This window comes from Pituophis catenifer, unplaced genomic scaffold, assembly GCF_029215685.1.
Source record: "Pituophis catenifer annectens isolate HBS135680 unplaced genomic scaffold, rPitCat1.0.hap2 SCAF_9, whole genome shotgun sequence".
Classification (NCBI taxonomy): domain Eukaryota; kingdom Metazoa; phylum Chordata; class Lepidosauria; order Squamata; family Colubridae; genus Pituophis; species Pituophis catenifer.
Genome location: NW_027256889.1, coordinates 19,108,757 through 19,128,253, shown reverse-complemented (window position 1 = coordinate 19,128,253; position 19,497 = coordinate 19,108,757). Strand labels below are relative to the sequence as shown.

At 45.5% G+C, this 19,497-nt stretch overlaps 1 protein-coding gene across 1 annotated transcript; it reads left to right on the top strand.

The window, feature by feature from the left end:
* Positions 1-267: 267 nt before the first annotated feature.
* Positions 268-7,009, top strand: NCMAP (non-compact myelin associated protein). Its single transcript, XM_070950141.1, has 3 exons — positions 268-352; positions 2,900-2,984; positions 6,862-7,009. The coding sequence occupies exons 1-3, from the start codon at positions 268-270 to the stop codon at positions 7,007-7,009; spliced, it is 318 nt and encodes a 105-aa protein (XP_070806242.1).
* Positions 7,010-19,497: the final 12,488 nt, after the last annotated feature.

Here is a 19,497-nt window from a genome sequence, read left to right as displayed (position 1 = left end):
TATATTTATACAAAGTCAGCTTATTGCCCCCACAAACTGGGTCCTCAATTTACCTACCTTAGAAAGGATGGAAGGCTGAGTCAACTTTGAGCCTGGCAAGATTCAAACTTACTTTAATTGCAGACAGCTGGTGTTAAATTATAGTGCTTAGTCTGCAGAGCTATTCAGGCTGGTGATGTTGGTGCCTCTCTTACGATTCTCCTACTGGTTGCCTTTGCACCATTCTAATGCTTCTTTTTTTCATTTTTCCACCTAGTTGGAATCAAGATGACTACAGCTGCCCCAACATCTGAATATTCCCTGCCTTGGAAGAATGTGACCACGAAGTCTCGAGAGCAAATCCTTTATCAGAGTAAGAAAGGGCAGAGGTGGCGCTGGGTGATTTTATGGGCTTTTCACCACCAATGTGTGAATGGGCGAAAAGAAACATCTTCAGGATCTGAATGAAACAGCTCTGGATTTGCTCTGACAAGGCCCCAGTTGCTGCAGAGGTGACGGGATCTGGATTAGAAATTCTTTCAACTGGGAACTGAATTGGAAATACGTATGTGAGGTCCTTGGTGCTCTCTGAGCTTGGCAGTTTTCTTACAGACGTTTCATTACCCAGCTAAGTAACATCATCAGTGCTAGAAGGGAGTCGGGTTTGCTCTCTGTTTATATATACAGGTGGCTTGCCCTGTCAGTGTTGAGGGGAGTATTGGTGGGAGTTATAACATATTTTTAATCCTAAAGGAGTTAAAGGTTTCATTTCAGTAAACTATATCCGTAAGTTTTAGCTTATGGTGTCGGATGGTGGTATATAAAGATGGAATGAAGAGATAGAACGAAGAATAAAATTTAACCCTTTTTGTTTGCTTTCATTTTATGATATGTTTTCTCAATCCATAACAAAACACTCAAAGGACAGTTATCAAAATACACAGTCTCTGAATTGACATTAGACCATGCATTAAGAAAACAAAATCAGACATGTCCGACAGTAGCGGGTTTCAATTTAGTTTGCTACTGATTCGCTCGTGCGCACGAGAGAGTAGGGGGAGCCTCCCGCCACCGCCACTGGTTTGCCCAATTCGGTAGCAACCCACCACTGATGTCTGAACTGATAAGTTACTGATTTATCAAGAAAAAGACACTTTGGTGTAGTGGTTAAGGCTACAAACCTGGAGACCGAAAATTCTAGTCCTGTCTTAGGCACAAAGCCAGCTGGGTGACCTTGAGCCAATTCCCTTCTCTAGGCCAGGGGTCAGCAACCTTAAACACTCAAAGAGCCTAACCGGAAGCCCCCCATTCAATTCTGAAGCTGACCGGAAGTCCGGTTTCCCCACCATAGAGTCTCCTCCTAGCGCAGCGTCCTTTTTCCTCTACCTGTCCTAACCGAAAGCCGATCTGCGACAGGGAGCTGCAGCAGAGGGATAAAAGAACCACATGCAGCTCCAGAGCCGCAGGTTGCTGACCCCTGCTCTAGGTCCTAAGAAGGAAGCAATGGCAAACTACCGTGTTTCCCGTAAAATAAGACATCCCCTGATAATAAGCCCAATCGGGCTTTTGAGTGCATGTGCTAAAATAAGCCCCCCCCAGAAAATAAGCCCTCCCTGAAAATAAATGAAAATGCTCCTTGAGGAGCACCCAGAGGCGCGGGTGGTAATGGGAGCGACATGGCGTTCCCACGTAACACCCCTCCTGCGCGAGCTGCACTGGCTCCCGGTGGTCTTCCAGGTGCGCTTCAAGGTTTTGGTTACCACCTTTAAAGCGCTCCATGGCTCAGGACCTGGGTACTTGCGGGACCGCCTACTACCACCAATAGCCTCCCACCGGCCGGTACACTCCCATAGAGAGGGGCTCCTCCGGGTGCCGTCGGCCAAACAATGCTGACTGGCGGCCCCCAGGGGGAGAGCCTTCTCTGTGGGGGCACCTACTATCTGGAACGAGCTCCCCCCGGAGATACGGAGGATCCCGGATCTGCACACCTTCCGCCGCGCTCTAAAGACCTTATTATTTCACCAGGCGGGCCTGGCCTAATTTTCTCCCTCTTTTATAAAAGATTTTTAATTTTTTAATATCTTTTAGTATTTTATATATTCAAATTTTAAAATTGGTTTTAAATAGTTCGGAGTTTTAATTTGTCTGGGCCAAAACTATTTAGTTTGATTTTAATTCTACTTTTAAATTTTGTATGTATGTGTTTTATTGTTTGGCTGTGCGCCGCCCTGAGTCCTTCGGGAGTAGGGCGGTATAGAAATCAAATCAAATAAAATAAATAAAATAAATAAGCCCTCCCCAAAAATATTTAAATGCATGCGCACGGTCCCCGCCATTTCCTCTGGTTAGAGTTAGGGAGACAGAGCTGGAAATCAGGTAAGACGGCAAGAGGAGCCCCGTCCTGTTCCATGTGCCCCAAAATAGTAAGACATTCCCGAAAATAATTATTTAATAATTATTTCGGGGTTCAAAAAAATGTAAGACAGAGTCGGGGAAACACGGTACTTCCAAAATATTGCCAAATATTTCCAGGAGCTAGTCTGGCAGTTGCCATGAATTGACATTGATTCAAAAGGCACAAATAAATAAAATTACTAAAAAGTTGTAAAAGGAGGTCTTCCATGGGGGACACAAGGACATTCTCACCCGGACCCTGCCCCCCCCAAAAAAAACCTATAAGGCCATCACTGCCTTAATTACACTAATTAAATGAACGGTCATAAATTGAGGACTACTTGGCTCTTAAGGGTGAATTAAACCTATAACAAATAATACTAATGTTTCTAAGAAAACAGCTAAAAATAAGATAAAATTTTGAGATATTTTTGTACGTATCCTAGAACATGGGAGTTTTATTTTATTATAAACTGGCAATTAAAGTGTATTTAAAAGCCTGTTTTTCTTTCTTTCTCCTTGTTAGGCTCTGGAGCAATAGTAGCAGCTATTGTCGTGGGCGTCATAGTAATATTTACAACAGTTCTGCTCATCCTTAAAACGTATAACAGGTTAGTCATTTGATTTTTTCTCTCTCTCTCCAGTTCCTTTCATTCTTCAGGAGATCAATCTACTAAATGGATGCAATCACTCCGTTTCTGAGGTGCGAGAGGGAGTAGTGACATCACATCAGGGGTGAAATGCTACCGGTTCTGACCGGTTCGCCCAAATCAATAGTAATAATAAACGCTACCAGTTTGGGTGAAGCAGCATTTCCGAAGATCAGCTGTGCTGCGCGATTTATATCCTACTTTCGAATCTAAATCGCGGGGCACAGCTGTTCCCCCCTCCCCTTGCTGTTCTACTTACCTCTGAAGACTCAGAAAAGGCTTCTTAATCCTCCTTTTTTTAGGGTTGCACGGTAGCGCATGTGGTGCGCATGCACGCAAAGCGCATGTTTGGTGCATACCGTGCATGCGTGCACGCAGCAAACCAGTAGCGAAGCGAACCGGTAGACTTCAGAGCATTTCACCCCTGCATCACATATATAATGACATCATTGAATAAATGAGATCATGAGGTGGATGTACTTATTTTGATGCCATTGTGTCTGAGGAAAGCTGCTACTCTGGTTGTGTGTTCCGTGGGGGTTTTTTTTACCTCATAAATTCTGCTGTCCTCACATTTTTACATTCAGGGTCTCTGCTGTTTTCCTTTTGTGAGAGGTTGCAAGCTCGCATGCCATTTTTGTTTATCAAAAACACAAATGGAGATCATCCTCAACTTACAACCACAACTGAGCCCAAAATTTCTGTTGTTCAGCCTAAAAGCCCTGTAAATAAATCCAATTGATTGATTAAATAAACCATGAGCACTTCTAGCAACAATTAATCTCTGACAATTAATCAAACCCTGACATTTTGTTAATTGCTGCATATAGTCTGTTTCTAATATTGTACTCCATCCCAAATTCTTTTTTATAATCTGTTTTTAATATTGTAAAAGGTAAAGGTTCCCCTGGTACATATGTGCTAGTCGTTCCCGACTCTAGGGGGTGGTGCTCATCTCCGTTTCTAAGCCAAAGAGCCAGCGCTGTCTGAAGACGTCTCCGTGGTCATGTGGCCAGCATGACTCAACGCCAAAGGCGCACGGAATGCTGCTACCTTCCCACCAAAGGTGGTCCCTATTTTTCTACTTGCATTTTTTACGGGTTTTCGAACTGCTAGGTTGGCAGAAGCTAAAGAAACTAATAAATTAAAGTAGCCATGTCAGGACCTCCTGAGCATTCTTACTGTATACCAGTGATGGCTAACCTTTTCTGGACCAAGTGTCCAAAGCGTGCACACATTTTATGTATGTATGTATGTATGTATGTATGTATGTATGTATTTATTTATTTATTAGATTTATATACCGCCCTACTCCAGAGGGACTCAGGGTGGTGAACAGCCAAGAGATAAAACACACAGAATTACAAAATTTAAAAACAGTATAAAAACCTAATTAAATAAATTTGGCCCAGAACAGATTAAAACAACCCTAAAATTTTAGACAAATTTAAAATTTACAATTAAAAAGGGAGGTTAGGCCAGGCCAGCCTGTTGGAATAAAAAGGTCCTGAGGGCGTGGCGGAAGGTGCGTAAATCCGAGATCGTCCGTAGTGAGAGGCTACTGGAGGCAACAGGCGGTCCCGTAAGTACTCGGGTCCTAAGCCACGGGCGCGCCCGAACCCCCAAAATGCAATGCGCCTGCGGTCCCCATGCATACGCCTCACTCCCCACGCATGCCCTGCAGGGCCCACGCACGCGGCCCCACCCCACACATATGCGCACGCACCCCCCACGCATGCGCCCCACCCCTCCATGCCTGCACAGCAGAGACCTAAAGACTAGCTGCCTCAAGGGAGGCACACACGCATGCGCAGCTGAACTGGGGTGAAGTGTTATGGGGTTGGGACAGTAGGGACAGTAGCCCAGCACAAAAATTAATGTCACGGAGATTAAAGACGTCCTTACCCGTGGCAAATAAGTTGCTTGAGCCCGTGGTGATACAAGGGGTCCCGGAAAGGCTACGGCAGAAGAGGCAAGTGGCAAAGGCCAAATACGATAGATCTGCAAGAGACTTGCCAGAGTTAAAGGTGGGAGAACGAGTTCGGATGAGACCACTGCCTGGAGATCGGACTGGCCATTGGGAAAGGGGTACCTGTTTACAACAAGTGGCACCTCGCTCCTATTTGGTGGAGGTTGGAGGAACCCGATATCGGCGGAACCGTGTGGACTTGCGTGTGGCTGAGCAACCAGACTCCTCATATCCAGTGGGTGGGTCAGAGCCAGTTGCCAAGCCAAACCTACTTAAGGATAATAATGAATGCTCGTCTGACATTGATGACAGTCCTGAGCAAGTCGGTGTGTCTGGTGATAGCCAAACATCCGAGGCTTCAGAAAATGGCGAGCGAAGAGATCTGGCCTGCGTGAGAGAGTCAGGTGTGAGAGAGCCGGTCATTACTCGGAGTGGTAGATGCTCACGCCCCCCTGATAGACTCAAGTTGTAGAAAGTGTTGCTGTTATTAGAAAAGGGGAGATGTTATGGGGTTGTGTTGCTTTTAATCTTTATCCCATTTGCCTCTATGAGGTGTTTCCGGTTCCTGGGTGTTCCCTTTGAAGACGCTTTATAAGCGTTGTTTGTTAGTTTAATAATAATAATAATAATTTTATTTCTATACCGCCCTTCTCCCGAAGGACTCAGGGCGGTGTACAGCCAATTTAAAAACACAAGACAAAACAATAATTAAAAATTAAAATAATTAAATAGATTTGGCCGATTTAAAACCCCAAAAATTTAAAATACCCCAGTTTAACTTTGTTAATAAAAGCTTATCTGAAACATGATGGTTCGTGTGCCCGCAGAGAGGGTGCTGCGTGCCACCTCTGGCACACGTGCCATAGGTTCACCATCACGGCTGTATATACTGTACAGGTAGTCCTCAATGCGCAATCATTCATTTAATGACCGTTCGAAGTTACAATGGTACTATAAAAAGTGACTTACGTCTGGTCCTCACAGGCTCCCCACAGTCACGTGATCAAAATTCAGGCACTGTCATGTCTTTGCAATGGTTGCAGCATCCTGGGGTCACATGATCAGCATCTGCAACCTTCCCAGCTGGCTTCCAACAAGCAAAGTCAATGGAAGAAAGCAAATGTCTTAACAACCGTATGATTCACTTAAGTACAGTGGTTTGCTTAATAACCGTGGCAATTTTTTTTTTTTAAAGGTTGTAAAATCCAGGGTGATGTACATAACAACCATTTTGCTTAGCAACAGAAATTCTGATCCCAATTACGGGTATAAGTTGAAAAGTACCTGTATATTTTTAGAGCTGCACAGAATTTGGGGGAAGAATGCATCAGTGGTGGGTTTCAAATATTTTTACTACCGGTTCTGTGGGTGTGGCATGGCTTAGTGGGTGTGGCTTGGTGGGCATGGCAGGGAAAGGTTACTGCAAAATCCCCATTTCCTCCTGATCAGCTGGGACTTGGGAGGCAGAGAATAGATGGGGGCGGAGCCAGTCAGAATTTTTACTACCGGTTCTCCAAACTACTCAAAATTTCCGCTACCGGTTCTCCTGAACTGGTCAGAACTTGCTGAAACCCACCTCTGGAATGCATGTAAGCGAAATAAAATGTCCTACAATCCCCCTCGCTTACCTTGTCTCATTTAATTTGATTTTAAACCTTGCAAAATTTATTCTAAAAAGAAAATAATTTCAGGAATATTCTCCTTGAATGGATGCTTTCTCAGAAGAATGTAGCCTGTGCATCAGGACCGCGATTTGCAAAAGCTTACCTACAACAGGGATGTTTAGTTTTCAGGGGCCACAGCTGTTTGTCTTTTCTGCCTGCACAACCCGTGAGCACACTAACACAAAGTCTGCTTGGTTCTTTGTAGGCATATGAGAACCAAACGAGAGCTGGAGCCGAAGAATGCAAAGACCAACATCCCTTCAGTTTTCAGACAGGACAGTAGCACCTCTGCCAGGAACAGTGCAGTGACATTTGTCCCTGTGGACATTCACATGCCAAAAAGAAGACTTTGAAGAGGCAGCAAGTGGAGGAATAAATCAGCAAGAAGTGAACTCTGCAGACTCTTGAGGAATGGAGTGGCTCCCGTGGTCCACGTTTCAGTGGTCTACTGGTCACCATTTTTTTTCTTCATAGAAGGCAAAACCTTTAAGGGCAACCAGTTGTGGAAATAATATGTATAAACTTTCCAGCTGCTTGTTGGAAAGGATGGTGAGAAGCACAACTGCCATTATTCTTGGAACCAGTCATGTCCTTCATATTTTCTTGCTCTGTTAATTTAGGTCCAGCTCCCATTGTCCTGTAAGTGAAAGTGAATCTTCTGCTGGATGGAGGTTCTGAAGACGTCAGAGGGATTAGTTTTCATCTTGGTTTGTAGAAGATAATATAGGATCAATATTCTTTCATTTTTTGGCTCTTAAAAAGCAGTAGCAGCCATTATCACCAGTTGCCAACACTGTTTTCCCAGGAAAGCAAAGAACTTGATTTCAACAATCATGTTTCGTTAGGCTGATTTTAGCCAACCTCAATTTTTCTTGACAATGAGTGTGTATTCTCCAAGTCCAATCTTCACCTATGTGACAAGTGAGTCGGGTGGGCTGCTGGGGGTTCGCAGGGGTTTGGGACAACCTCTAGCTAAGATTCTGTGCAGTTCAGAGAACCCTCAAATCCCACTCCTGGCTCGCCCCGCCCCACCCACCCTACCCCTCCCAGGAGTCCCCACGCGGCCCATTTTGGATGCAGGTAAGTGCAGGGCACGCATGGAGGCTCGGGGATGGTGAAAAACAGGCCTACCGGAAGTTCAGGAAGGCCAGTAACGGGCACGTTTCCAGCCTCCAGAGGGCCTCCAGAGCCTGGGGAGGACGTTTTCACCCTCCCGGAGGCTCAAAGAAAGCCTACAGAGCCCGGGGAGGGCAAAAACACCACTACCCCCATCGTGGTACAGGAGACCGACTAGGCCACGCCCACCATGGCTATGCCCACCCAGCAACCAGGTAGAGAACTCCTTGCTAAAATTTTTGAAGCCCACCCCTGAAGTGAGTTGATAACATTCAGTGGATCAAAGATAGAATTTTAGGCTGCCTTGTCAGGACAGAAGATGGATGGAGACCTCTAGGAGAAGATGCTAGATATCTGTATATACAGAGTTGTGAGGTGGGTTTTGCTCTCCTTTTCCTATGGGAACATGTCTTTAATGTCTTCCCTAAATGCTACAGAGGGGGGGGGGAATCAACAGATCGATTGTGCTTGAATGTATAAAGTGATCCTGGCTATGTATATATTCTGGTGAAAGGGAACTGTCCTAGCTTAAGAGTCTCAAGCACAAAAAAACCATGAAGTGGAATCTGAAGTGAGATTTCATGGGAAGGTTGTGATGTTTTTGTGAGGCCCCAATAGATGGAGTCAATCTAGTATGCTAAATTTATGTTCCCATTCACTTAACTGAAACTATGCAGCACAGAAATAAGTTTTGGGAGATCAGCCTGCCTTCAGAATCTTGTTGCGGAAGCATCTGGATTTATTTCTTCTCCTTTTTCCTTTTGAACAAACTGAAACGGGGAAATATTTTTAAAGAGCAAGAAAGTAAAATGTGGGATGTGACTAGATCAGTGTGGGTGTGTGGGTGTGTGGGTGTGTGAGAGAGAGAGGGGGGGGAGAGAGTTCTGATGCATTTTTCTATAGCAATAGTTGATTTTTAAAAAAAAAAAAAAATTCCCATGCCAGGAATAATAAAATTTCACAGCCAGCTCTTGGAGATTGTTTGCCCGGATCGTTAAAACTTCTCAGCACAAAATGAAAAGGTTTCCTTATACCTAACAGGCAATTCACTGGAACAGGAGGGTACATCAGTGGTGGGATTCAAATTTTTTTACTACCGGTTCTGTGGGTGTGGCTTGGTGGGCATGGTATGGCTTGGTGGGCATGGCTTGGTGGGCATGGCAGGGGAAGGATACTGTAAAATCTCCATTCCCACCCCACTCCAGGGGAAGGATACTGAAAAATCTCCATTCCCACCCCACTCCAGGGGAAGGATACTGTAAGATCTCCATTTCCACCCCACTCCAGGGGAAGGATACTGAAAAATCTCCATTCCCTTCCCACTCCAGGGGAAGGATACTGTAAGATCTCCATTTCCACCCCACTCCAGGGGAAGGATACTGAAAAATCTCCATTCCCACCCCACTCCAGGGGAAGTTACTGCAAAATCCCCATTTCCTCCCGATCAGCTGGGACTCGGGAGGCAGAGGATAGATGGGAGCGGGGCCAGTCAGAGGTGGTATTTACTGGCTCTCCGAACTACTCAAAATTTCCGCTACTGTTTCTCCAGAATTGGTCAGAACCTGCTGAATACTACCTCTGGGATACATGGAAGCATTAATGAGCTTCCAGCCTGAATAGCCCTGATCTAGTCCAGAAGCGTACACATTTTGGTTTTTGGGGGCCTCAGAGGGCTGATTAATCTGATCCAGTGGGGCCCCTTCTGTGTTGTCAACTGCCAGGTATGAATGAGAGCCAAGGAACAGGAGGATGCATCAAGCCACCTTACTCCTCGCTATCCCTTGGAGCTCAGATTTTGTTTCAAGAGTACTAATTTTCTTTTTAGCTGTTCCTTCTCTGGTCTGAAGCCAGTGGTGGGATTCAAATAATTTAACAACCGGTTCTCTGCCCTAATGACATGGTGGGTGGGCGTGGCCAGGGTGGGTGTGGCCAGGGTGTGTGACGGGCAGCACTTGGCCTCCTGCACCCCCCTGGTAGCAAAAATGGGCTGCAGGGGGGCGTTGCCCGCCCCACGCCCCGTTTTGGGCCTAGTAGGCCTCCCTGCAGCCTCCTGGGAGCAAAAATGGGGCACGGGGGGGGGGACTCCTGGAAGGGGAGGGGGAGGGGCCAGCCAGCAATTTAACAACCGGTTCACTTGAACTGGCCAGAACCGGCTGAATCCCACCACTGTCTGAAGCCCAAGAGGTATACGAATCCAGCTGTTCTTGGAATCCAACTGGTCCTGTTATGTAAATAGGTTTGTTTGGCAGGAAGTTCGAAATAACTGACCATCAGCTGATTGGCTGACCACCACGGCTGTAAGGTATATAAAGGGAGCTGGCTCCCTGGGTTAGTTGCTGGAGTCTCACTATACAATAAAGAGCTGTTGTCACTAACTACTCTGGCTTGCTGCGTCCTCATTCACCCAACTTAACATTGGCGACGAAGGTGGGATTTTGAGGCCAGAAGCAGAGGAGAGCTGAAGCCACACTCGAGAAAAAGAGCTGAAGCCACGTTCAGAGAGGGGACCGGAGACCGCAACCGAATCCAGCCAGGCGAGCGAGCGGAGCACAGGAGAATCCTGAAACGATGTCTGCCTACACCCCGCCAGTGCCTTTCGACCCCAAGGAAGAGAAGTGGGGATCCTACATGTCTCGGTTCGAGTGCTTCATGGTGGCAAACGACATGCAAGGGCTACCGGACGTTCGGAAGAAAGCCCTGTTCCTGAGTCACTGCGGGCCAAGGGTCTTCAACACAGCCGAAGCATTGTCGGAGCCGAATTCGGTCCACAACATTTCCTGGTCGACGCTACAGACCCTGCTAAAAGACCACTATGCACCAACGCCATCGAAGTACGTCCAGCGCTATGATTTCTGGCAACGGCTCCAGCAGGAGGGCGAATCGATCAGCGAGTACGTCGCTGCCCTGCGTAAGGCCGCAACCCAGTGTGAGTACTGAGACCTGGATGAGATGCTCCTAGAGCAACTAATTTGCGGAGTGAGAGATAGCCGGCTCCAGAGAAGGCTGCTCGCGAGGTCAAACCTGACCCTACACATCGCCCTAGACGAGGCAAGAGCGCAGGAATTGTCAGTAAAGGCTGCAGAGAAGCTAAAGAGCTCCCACCTAACCAGAACAACGCAGAAGACGGCGCCAGTGCACCGAGAGGCCATAAGCACTGCAAGCGAGGGGGAGTCTGAAGAAGAGGTCTACTGCACCGAGCAGTCCCGCACAGCCCGGAGGGAGCCCAGAGACGGATGCGCCAGCTGAGGAGGGTCCCACTCACGACAAAACTGTAAGTTCAGGGACGCCGTTTGCCGTTCCTGTGAGAAGAGGGGACACATCGCTCGGGTCTGCAGATCCAAGACACACCAGAGCTACAAACCACGTGGCCAAACCTTCCAATCCGAGCCAGCGCCACACCGTAGGCCCAACAAAGATGGCGGCAGCCGGAAGGGCGCAAAATTTGAAGACGCTGGGGCCTACACCATATGCATCGCACAGACCTGCACCTCGCCCGGAGAAAAGACCTACACCACGGTCGAGATCGCGGGATGGGAGTGCCAGATGGAGATAGACATGGGATCACCGATATCCATCATGTCTTGGGAGAACCTGAAGAAAGTCATCCCCAGCGTACACAAGCGACAGCTCCAGCCACAGCAACGCAGACTGAAGGACTACCAAGGGAACCGCATACCCGTCGAAGGAAGAGGCGAGTTCCAGGTACAGTACGGGGAGTTTACCGAGAAACTGCCCCTCACCATCGTCAGCGACAACCTCCCAAGCCTCCTGGGCATGGACTGGTTTAGAGCCCTAGGCATGGGATTCACCGGAGTGAGGAACGTTCGAAGCACCCTGAAAGAGGACCTGATGCAAGAGTTCCAGGACGTGTTCGACGAAAGGCTGGGCAAGTATGTGGGGACCCCGATTTCGTTTAATCTCAACCCCAATATTGCACCCATCCGTTTAAAGCCTAGGCGGGTACCGTTCGCCCTGAAGCCCAAAATTGACATTGAACTGGACAAATTAATCAAACAAGGGGTGCTCGTTCCAGTCGACCACGCCAAATGGGAGACCCCAATTGTGACACCGGTAAAGCTGGACGGATCAGTGCGCATATGCGCTGATTATAAATGCACAATTAATAAGGCCCTGCAGCAGAGCGCCTATCCAGTGCCCATCGTTCACCATTTGTTGCATTCCCTGTGCCCCGGCAAGATCTTCGCAAAACTCGATCTTGCGCAGGCGTACCAGCAACTGCCGGTAGATGGCGCTACACAGAGGCACAGACTATCGTAACCCACAGAGGGGCCTTCAAGTGCACCCGCTTGCAATTCGGAGTAAGCGTAGCCCCCGGACTTTTCCAAAGTACCATGGAGCGGCTACTACAGGGAATCCCCGGGGTGGTGCCCTATTTTGATGACGTGCTCATTACCGCCGACAATGAGCAGCAACTAAGAGAAAGGCTGAGGGAAGTCCTCAGGAAATTCAGGGACGCTGGACTCAGAGTAAAACGAAACAAATGCATGATCGCAGTCCCCTCAGTCGAATTCCTAGGATACAGGGTAGATGGCACCGGCATACACCCCACAGAGAGCAAGATCAGGGCAATCAAAGAAGCGCCCACCCCCAAAGACAAGGCAGAATTACAGGCCTTCCTGGGACTATTAAACTTTTACGCTATCTTCCTTAAAGACAAGGCAACAGTGGCAGAACCCCTACATAGACTGTTAACCAAGAAAGCCATTTGGAAATGGGGGAAGGCTGAAGACAGGGCATTCACCGGCATTAAAAAACTGTTATCAGCTGAAAGCTTTCTGATACAGTACAACGCAATGCTTCCCCTTGTTCTAGCATGTGACGCGTCCCCGTTCGGGGTGGGAGCCATCCTGAGCCATAGACTCCCGAATGGCCTAGAAACGCCCATCGCATACTACTCCCGAACTCTATCGAAATTATAGCCAGCTCGACAAGGAGGCCCTCGCCGCCGTTTCGGGACTCTTCCAGCTGGTTGCAATAAGAACATGGTGTCCGAGCTTGTCCTTTTCCCTCTTTCTTCCCCATCACATTTGTCTTACGGAGTTTTAAACTGTAAGCCAGCAGGGAGAGGAGGATGCCTTGTTTTTGATGTTGTATACCACGCTGAGTACCTCTAAGGTGCATTATAAATGAAGAAGAAGAATTAAAAGATGTTTGATCCTGAATCTCCAAGGAGGTCTTCAGGAACTCCTTTTGCGACATGTTTATTTGAGTTCTTAAACTTCAAAATTTCAGGGACCGGATCAGCCACTTTATCCATGTAGGAAGAGTGTTTGGTCTCCATAAAATCTCACATTCTGTATGTACAATTAACAGTGGAATAATTTTTCAGAAGTGATTGTAGTCCACAGGCTCTACTCCAAGGACAACTTTTAGAAATTTGGTAAAAATTGCTAAAGCAACAAGATCAACTCACCGTTGATAAAAGTTCAAGTTAAGTATCCAGCATTTGATTATATGGTACAGTTCCTAACCAGATCTGAATATTAGTAGCTCTCTATGAGAAAATGTTAATTTTTTCAAAATACAGTAATAAAATATCAAGATTTTATTATATCAATGTAATATGTTAGTAGTAGTATTTAATATAAGTAGTCTTAGATTTATGACCGTAATGGAGCCTGCCCATTAAGACTATAAGTCATGAAAGTTATAAAGTGAATTGTCACCTGACTGATCTGATTTTATGACATTTTTTTTTACAATGTTCATTAAGTGAACTAAATTGTTCATTAAAGGCCAGTTTTCCTGAAAACTGGAAGTAAATTTATTTAATTATTTGTTAAATTTATTTGCCACCCATCTCATCTTGGGGTTACTCTGGATGGCTTAGAACTGTAAAACGGGAGGGGGAGGAATAAAATGTAAACATAACAGTAACAAAGCAATGAAGCAGTGAAAATAATAAAAAGTACAATACTGTAATATGAATTAAAAAATGGGCAGAGGGAAAGCAGGAAGCACAGGAGGAAGGTGGTTAGTCCATTAGCCACTTCCATGCTGGATTTGGGCAAAAGTGAAAAACACAATCACTGTTTACACCAGGGGTCACCAACCTTTCAGACCTCAGGGACCACTAAATTCATAATTTTAAATCCCGCGGACCACTAATATGATCTGCCTAATGACCAGCTGGGTGGGTGTGGCTAGGTGGTCATGTGACTGGATGGGCGTGGCCAACTCCTCGCCTCCCCGCCCGGGCTCTTTAGGGCCCCAACAGGAAGCAGTTGTTGGAGCTAAGCAGCCACCATGAGAAAGAGTTGGCAAAACAGCTGGACTACGAGCATAGGCTTTCCAAGCAGAGGGAAGACCTGCAGGAGTGCAAGGCCAGGTACTGGTGCCTGGAGGCTCAGCGGGCTGAGATGGTCAGCCAGTTCCAGACCATGATGCAGTCTGACTGGAACAAGGCCCTCCGGCTCTTTGCCACCAGCGGCACTTCCCTCCAGCCTTTGTCCAAAGCTCTGCACCAGGAGGCCAAAGCAGACCCCAAGTTGGAATTTCTGCCCCCCTCCTCCCCACACAAAAAGACCCCGAAGGGGGAGACTCTCTGCAGCAACCCAAACGTTCATTGCACATATCCGTCCCAGAGGCTGTAGTTTGAGGACCCCTGATTTAATGCAATATTAAAAATGCAAATAATTTTTCTGCAGACCACCAAAATTTTCTCACGGACCACCAGTGGTCCACGGACCACCGGTTGGTGACCGCTGGTTTACACAGTTGTGTAAATGTGAGCCAGTTGCTTAGTGCCCCAATTGCAGTTACACGATGGCGAGGAATGGGGCATCCATCTAAATTTCAGAACTGAAATACTAGATGACTCAGGGAAGCCACGTATTTTTCAAGCAGCAAAAAAATAAAAAATAAAAAAAGTACCTAAAAAAAGCCACACATACACACACGCAAGCATTGCCCCACCTCACAGCTCAATCACAGCCCGATTTATGCATGTATCACATCCCTATTCAAATTTCAATGGAATTCACTACCTGATAAGCAGGTTTACGATGACAGTCTGAACTGAAGGAGAGGATTTAATTACCAACTGAATTCCCCCTTAGGAATCCCTCCACCCCTGGGGTTTTAACTGCTCTGATGAAGTTGTCTGATTCTCCAGACACCTTCAATTGATATCTAATTTTAATAAAATGTTATGTGCTCTGCTCTTCTCACTCCTTTGAAGCAGCTTTTGATGAAAAAAACCAATGATGAAGAAATGGGTAGGACTTGGAGTGGGGGACACATGATAGCAGTATTCAAGTATTTGAGCGGCTGCCACAAAGAAGAAGGGGTCAATTTATTTTCCAAAGTGCCAGAGGGCAGGACAAGAAACAATGGATGGAAACTAGTCAAGGAGCGAAGCAACCTGGAATTAAGGAGAAACTTCCTAACAGCGAGGATAATTAACCAGTGGAACCACATGGACTTCAGAAGTTGTAGGTGCTTCATCGCTGGAAGTTTTTAAGAAGATACTGGACCGTCACTTGTCTAAAATGGTATAGGACCATGATGGTGAACCTATGGCACGCATGCCAGAGGTGGCACGCAGAGCCATCTCTGCTGGCACACGCGCCGTCGCCCCAGATCAGATCTCCGTGGCGTTTCTTTTGTGGGCTTCTGTTTCCATGTCTGCACGCACACACACCTTTCAGTTTGAGTATGCGTGTGCGTGCAGTTTGGGCACTCGATGGTTCACCATCACTGGTATAGCATCTCCTGCTTGAGCAAGAGGCTGGGTTTAGAAGACCTCCAAGGTCCCTCCCAGCTCTATTCTGATTCTGATTGCAGCACAAAATCATATCTCCTGGGCAGGCAAAGCGGTATGGCATAAAGTGATTTGTAAGACTCAAGGCAACATCCACGTCCCTTTCACTCACCGTATTGCAGATGGTGGAATGTGTCCAACCCAGCTGAAAAGTGATTTTCGTGACTATTCGCAACGACGTTCATTGCTCTTAGAAGAAAATAAAAGCTCATTAAAAGAAGCTCTTCTTTGCGCACAAACTCAGAAAATAGGAACTATGCTGGCAGGCTACACAAGTCTGGTATTACACAGGAGTGGGTGTGCAATAATCCAACTCAATTCTTCTCAAAAAGTGCACAGTGGTGGTATTGTGTTGTGCCATTAATTGTTCTTCTCTAGGCTCAGGGGCTCACATAGAGGGAGTTGCGGGACCCAAACAAATCTGAAGATGTGGTAAAAGGTTTTGATCGTAGCTCCCAGAATCCAATCCCGTCCTTCAACCAAATGTCCAGGGCAGTTTGCAAAGGCATCCAAGCACAATAAAAAAACAATTATAAATTTACCTTGGGTGCCCAGAGACTTCCTGATTCCAAAGGTTTTTACCAACAAGACTGAAGGAATGTGAGAATGGTAGATCCCTGCCTTCCCCCCTCTTTATTTTAAAGTTCCCCACTTATTTGTTGGATAGATATTCCCTAGATTTTTACACTGGGATATGCTGAGGAAATAGGAAGACTTCTGATTTTTGGGGATCCAATTCTTCCTTTAATATATAATGTGGTTGGTTTCATTTCCTTCTTTCTAAGAACCTCCAGAAGAATAACTCAAATAAACTGGTTATTATTTCTTTAGTTAAAAATATCTCCAAGGTTGCATTGTCAAAACAGAGTATGAAACAGGGAGAACCACTCCAGTCTTTCTCTGTTTTGTTTTCTCTAATAGAATCTGAAAAATCGTTCTGTCAGACAAGCCTAACCCTCTTGTTGAGGGGTTTTTGTAGAGGATCTTGGTTTCCAAAATGAATTTATCTAGAAAAAAAGTGTTTTGCAGTTTTGCCATGTTTGGGTTTGGGCGTAACAAGGATTTTGCATGTCTTCTGCCCAGATCTTTGTTGGGTTCAATCACCATTTCAACTGGGAAGCTGTAGAGATTTTAATCTAAGAATACAAGAGAATTTCTAGAAACTTGTCATGTTGCCAAATTTAGCCATCAGCAGGGATATAGAAATTAACTCCAGAAGTATCCAGAAAAACAACCAAAGATATGTAAGATCTTTTAACCAACATCCAGATGAGCAAAAAAACCCATCACTGATCACTACCGTAAACTCCAGACAGTATCCCCAATCCACATATTCTGTCCAAACCTACACAAGGCTAGTAGAACAAGCTCCATTCATCCACCCACCCATCCATCCCAGTCTAGCCAGCCAACAAGCCATGTAAGAGTACTGAGATTTTATCTATCTTGGGAATGAATTGTTTGCAAGAAATGTTTGCGAGGAACACCAAGAATTCCATAATTCAACTCTGAGCTGCATATGTAGTCTACTGTTGTAATTCCATTTGAGTTTGTATGTGGGAGAGTCTGCACACAGGGCTGTATGCATTCAAGGCACTAAGCACAGGTTTTTCAGCTGAACACCTAAGCATTTTGCTCCCTCTAGTGTTAATTTACAAATTTAATTCTGTACAGCTATTATTTTATTGTAGACTCATTCTCACGTCCTGCCGGCTACTGCACAAAGGCACTTCATCAACTTTTTTTGATGGATGTGTCCTCAGGGAGTTTCTCCATCTCATCTTCAATTCACAGGACAAGAAGCAAGACATGGAAATTAATCAAGAACAGAACCAACCTAGAACTAAGGAGAAATTTCCTGACCATTAGAACAATTAATCAGTGGAATGACTTGCCTCCAGAAGCTGTGGGTGCTCCAACATTGGTGGTTTTTAAGAGATTGGACAACCATTTGTCTGAAATGGTATAGGGTTTCATGTCTGAGTAGGGGGTTAGACTAGAAGACTTCCAAGGTCCTTTCCAACTTCGTTATTCTGTTATTCTCTGATGAGGTAGCCGTGAGCTACATTTAGTTGTCCCCATTTGCAAGTGACATTTTCCTTCTCGCTCAACTCCAATGTTCTCATTCAGATAATTGGAGTGTTTTTTGGAAAAGTCAGGGATAGTAAATTAGTTGTTGGAGGGAATGAACATCTGGCCTTTTTATGCTGGAATATCAAACTTCTAGGAGGTTGGTAGAGGTCAACTGGGAATTCTACTACTTGGTGTGTGTGTGCAGATTGTATGTACAAGTGCATGCACTCTGTGTGCACACACTGGGAGATGGAAAGGGAGGAAAATCCGTAAGAAAGGGACTCCCTCATCCACACTCCCACTATTTATGGAGATTCTCAATCATCCAGGCCCAAAGGTACTTTTCCAAAGGGCAACTGGACCTTCTTGGGTTTTGTTTTTCTTTGAAAGCAATTTGCTTCTTCAGTTGAAGAATTGAAGAAGTTTCTTATTTATTTATTAGATTTATATTGCTGCCTATTCGCTCTTGGACAAGAAGTGAACCGTTTTCAAAGAAAAAAACCAAGAAAAGTCCAGTTGCCTTTTGGAAAAACGCCTTTGATACACTCCCACTGCCATATACATAAATGGAAAGAGAAAGAACATAGAAAATAGAGAATAATAGGGTTGGGGAAGGGACCTTGGAGGGTTGTATTGATTTGCCCCCAAAATGCTTCCCTTTTTTTGAGTGCGGCTTTTGAGCTCTTCCACATTCAGCCATCAAGAGTCCTCTAGCTTTCACTGTGTGGTATGCCAGATCTTTGGCTGTTTTGTTTTAATCCATCTGAGCCATAAATTCCACCTTCGTTTTATTGAAAAGTTCTCTAATGAGGCAAGAGTGAGATATTAAGCACCCAGGAAAAGGACATTGATGTTTGACTATCTTGTAGGTTAGTAAATTTTATTATTTATCATGAAATTTATTTGCTGCACATCTCTTGTCCAATGACTTTGGGTGGCTTACAGCATAACAACATTAATATTGTCGTCATCGTCAGCCATTCAGTTGTGTCTGACCCTCGGCCACTCGGTGGATCAGCACTCTCTATGTCCCTCTGTCTCACATTGCCTCCTTCAGATCTGCCATGGTCATCTCAGTGTCATCTTTTATAGTGTCCAGCCAGCGGGAGTTAGGGTGGCTTCTTCTCTTTTTTTTCCCTGATCACTCCCAGCATGATTGATCAATGAGCCAGCTCTCATGACATGACCAAAGTATAACAGCCTCTTTTTAAGCGATCTTGGCTTCAAGTGATATTGTTGGTGAGGTTTGGTCTAAGGACTTCCTTGTTACTTCTGTAGACCATGGGATGCATAATAGTCACCTCCAGCACCACAGTTCAGTCATCTACCCTTCTCCTATCTGTCTTTTTCAGAGTCCAAGTTTCGCAGCCGTAAGTAGCAATTGGAAAAATTTTACTTGTAACTAATATGCATTCAGTTGTGAGGATGATTTCTTTACTCTTCCAGATGTTATTCATGCCAGACATTGCAGTTCTTCCAAGGGCTATATGCCTTCTGGTCTCAGGGCTGCAAGTCACTACTTTGGTCGATTTTAGAGGCCAGGAAGATGAAATCCTTTACTGTTTGATGGTCTCGTCGTCGATCTGTCTTCTTAACCTGTGTGTTCTCTGCAATTGTCATTATCTTTATTTTCTTGATGTTATTAAGGTGCAGTCCAAATTTTTCATTTTCATCTTTGACTCTCAGGATTGACCACTCCAGATCTTCCTTGCTTTCTGCGAGGAATGTTGTATATCCTCTGCATATTGGAGGTTGTTGATATTCCTACCACTGATTTTAACCCCAATGGTAAATTCCTCCAAATGTCCATTTCTCGTAACTATTTCGATGTACATGTTGAACAGTATCACAACCCATAAAATCATTAAC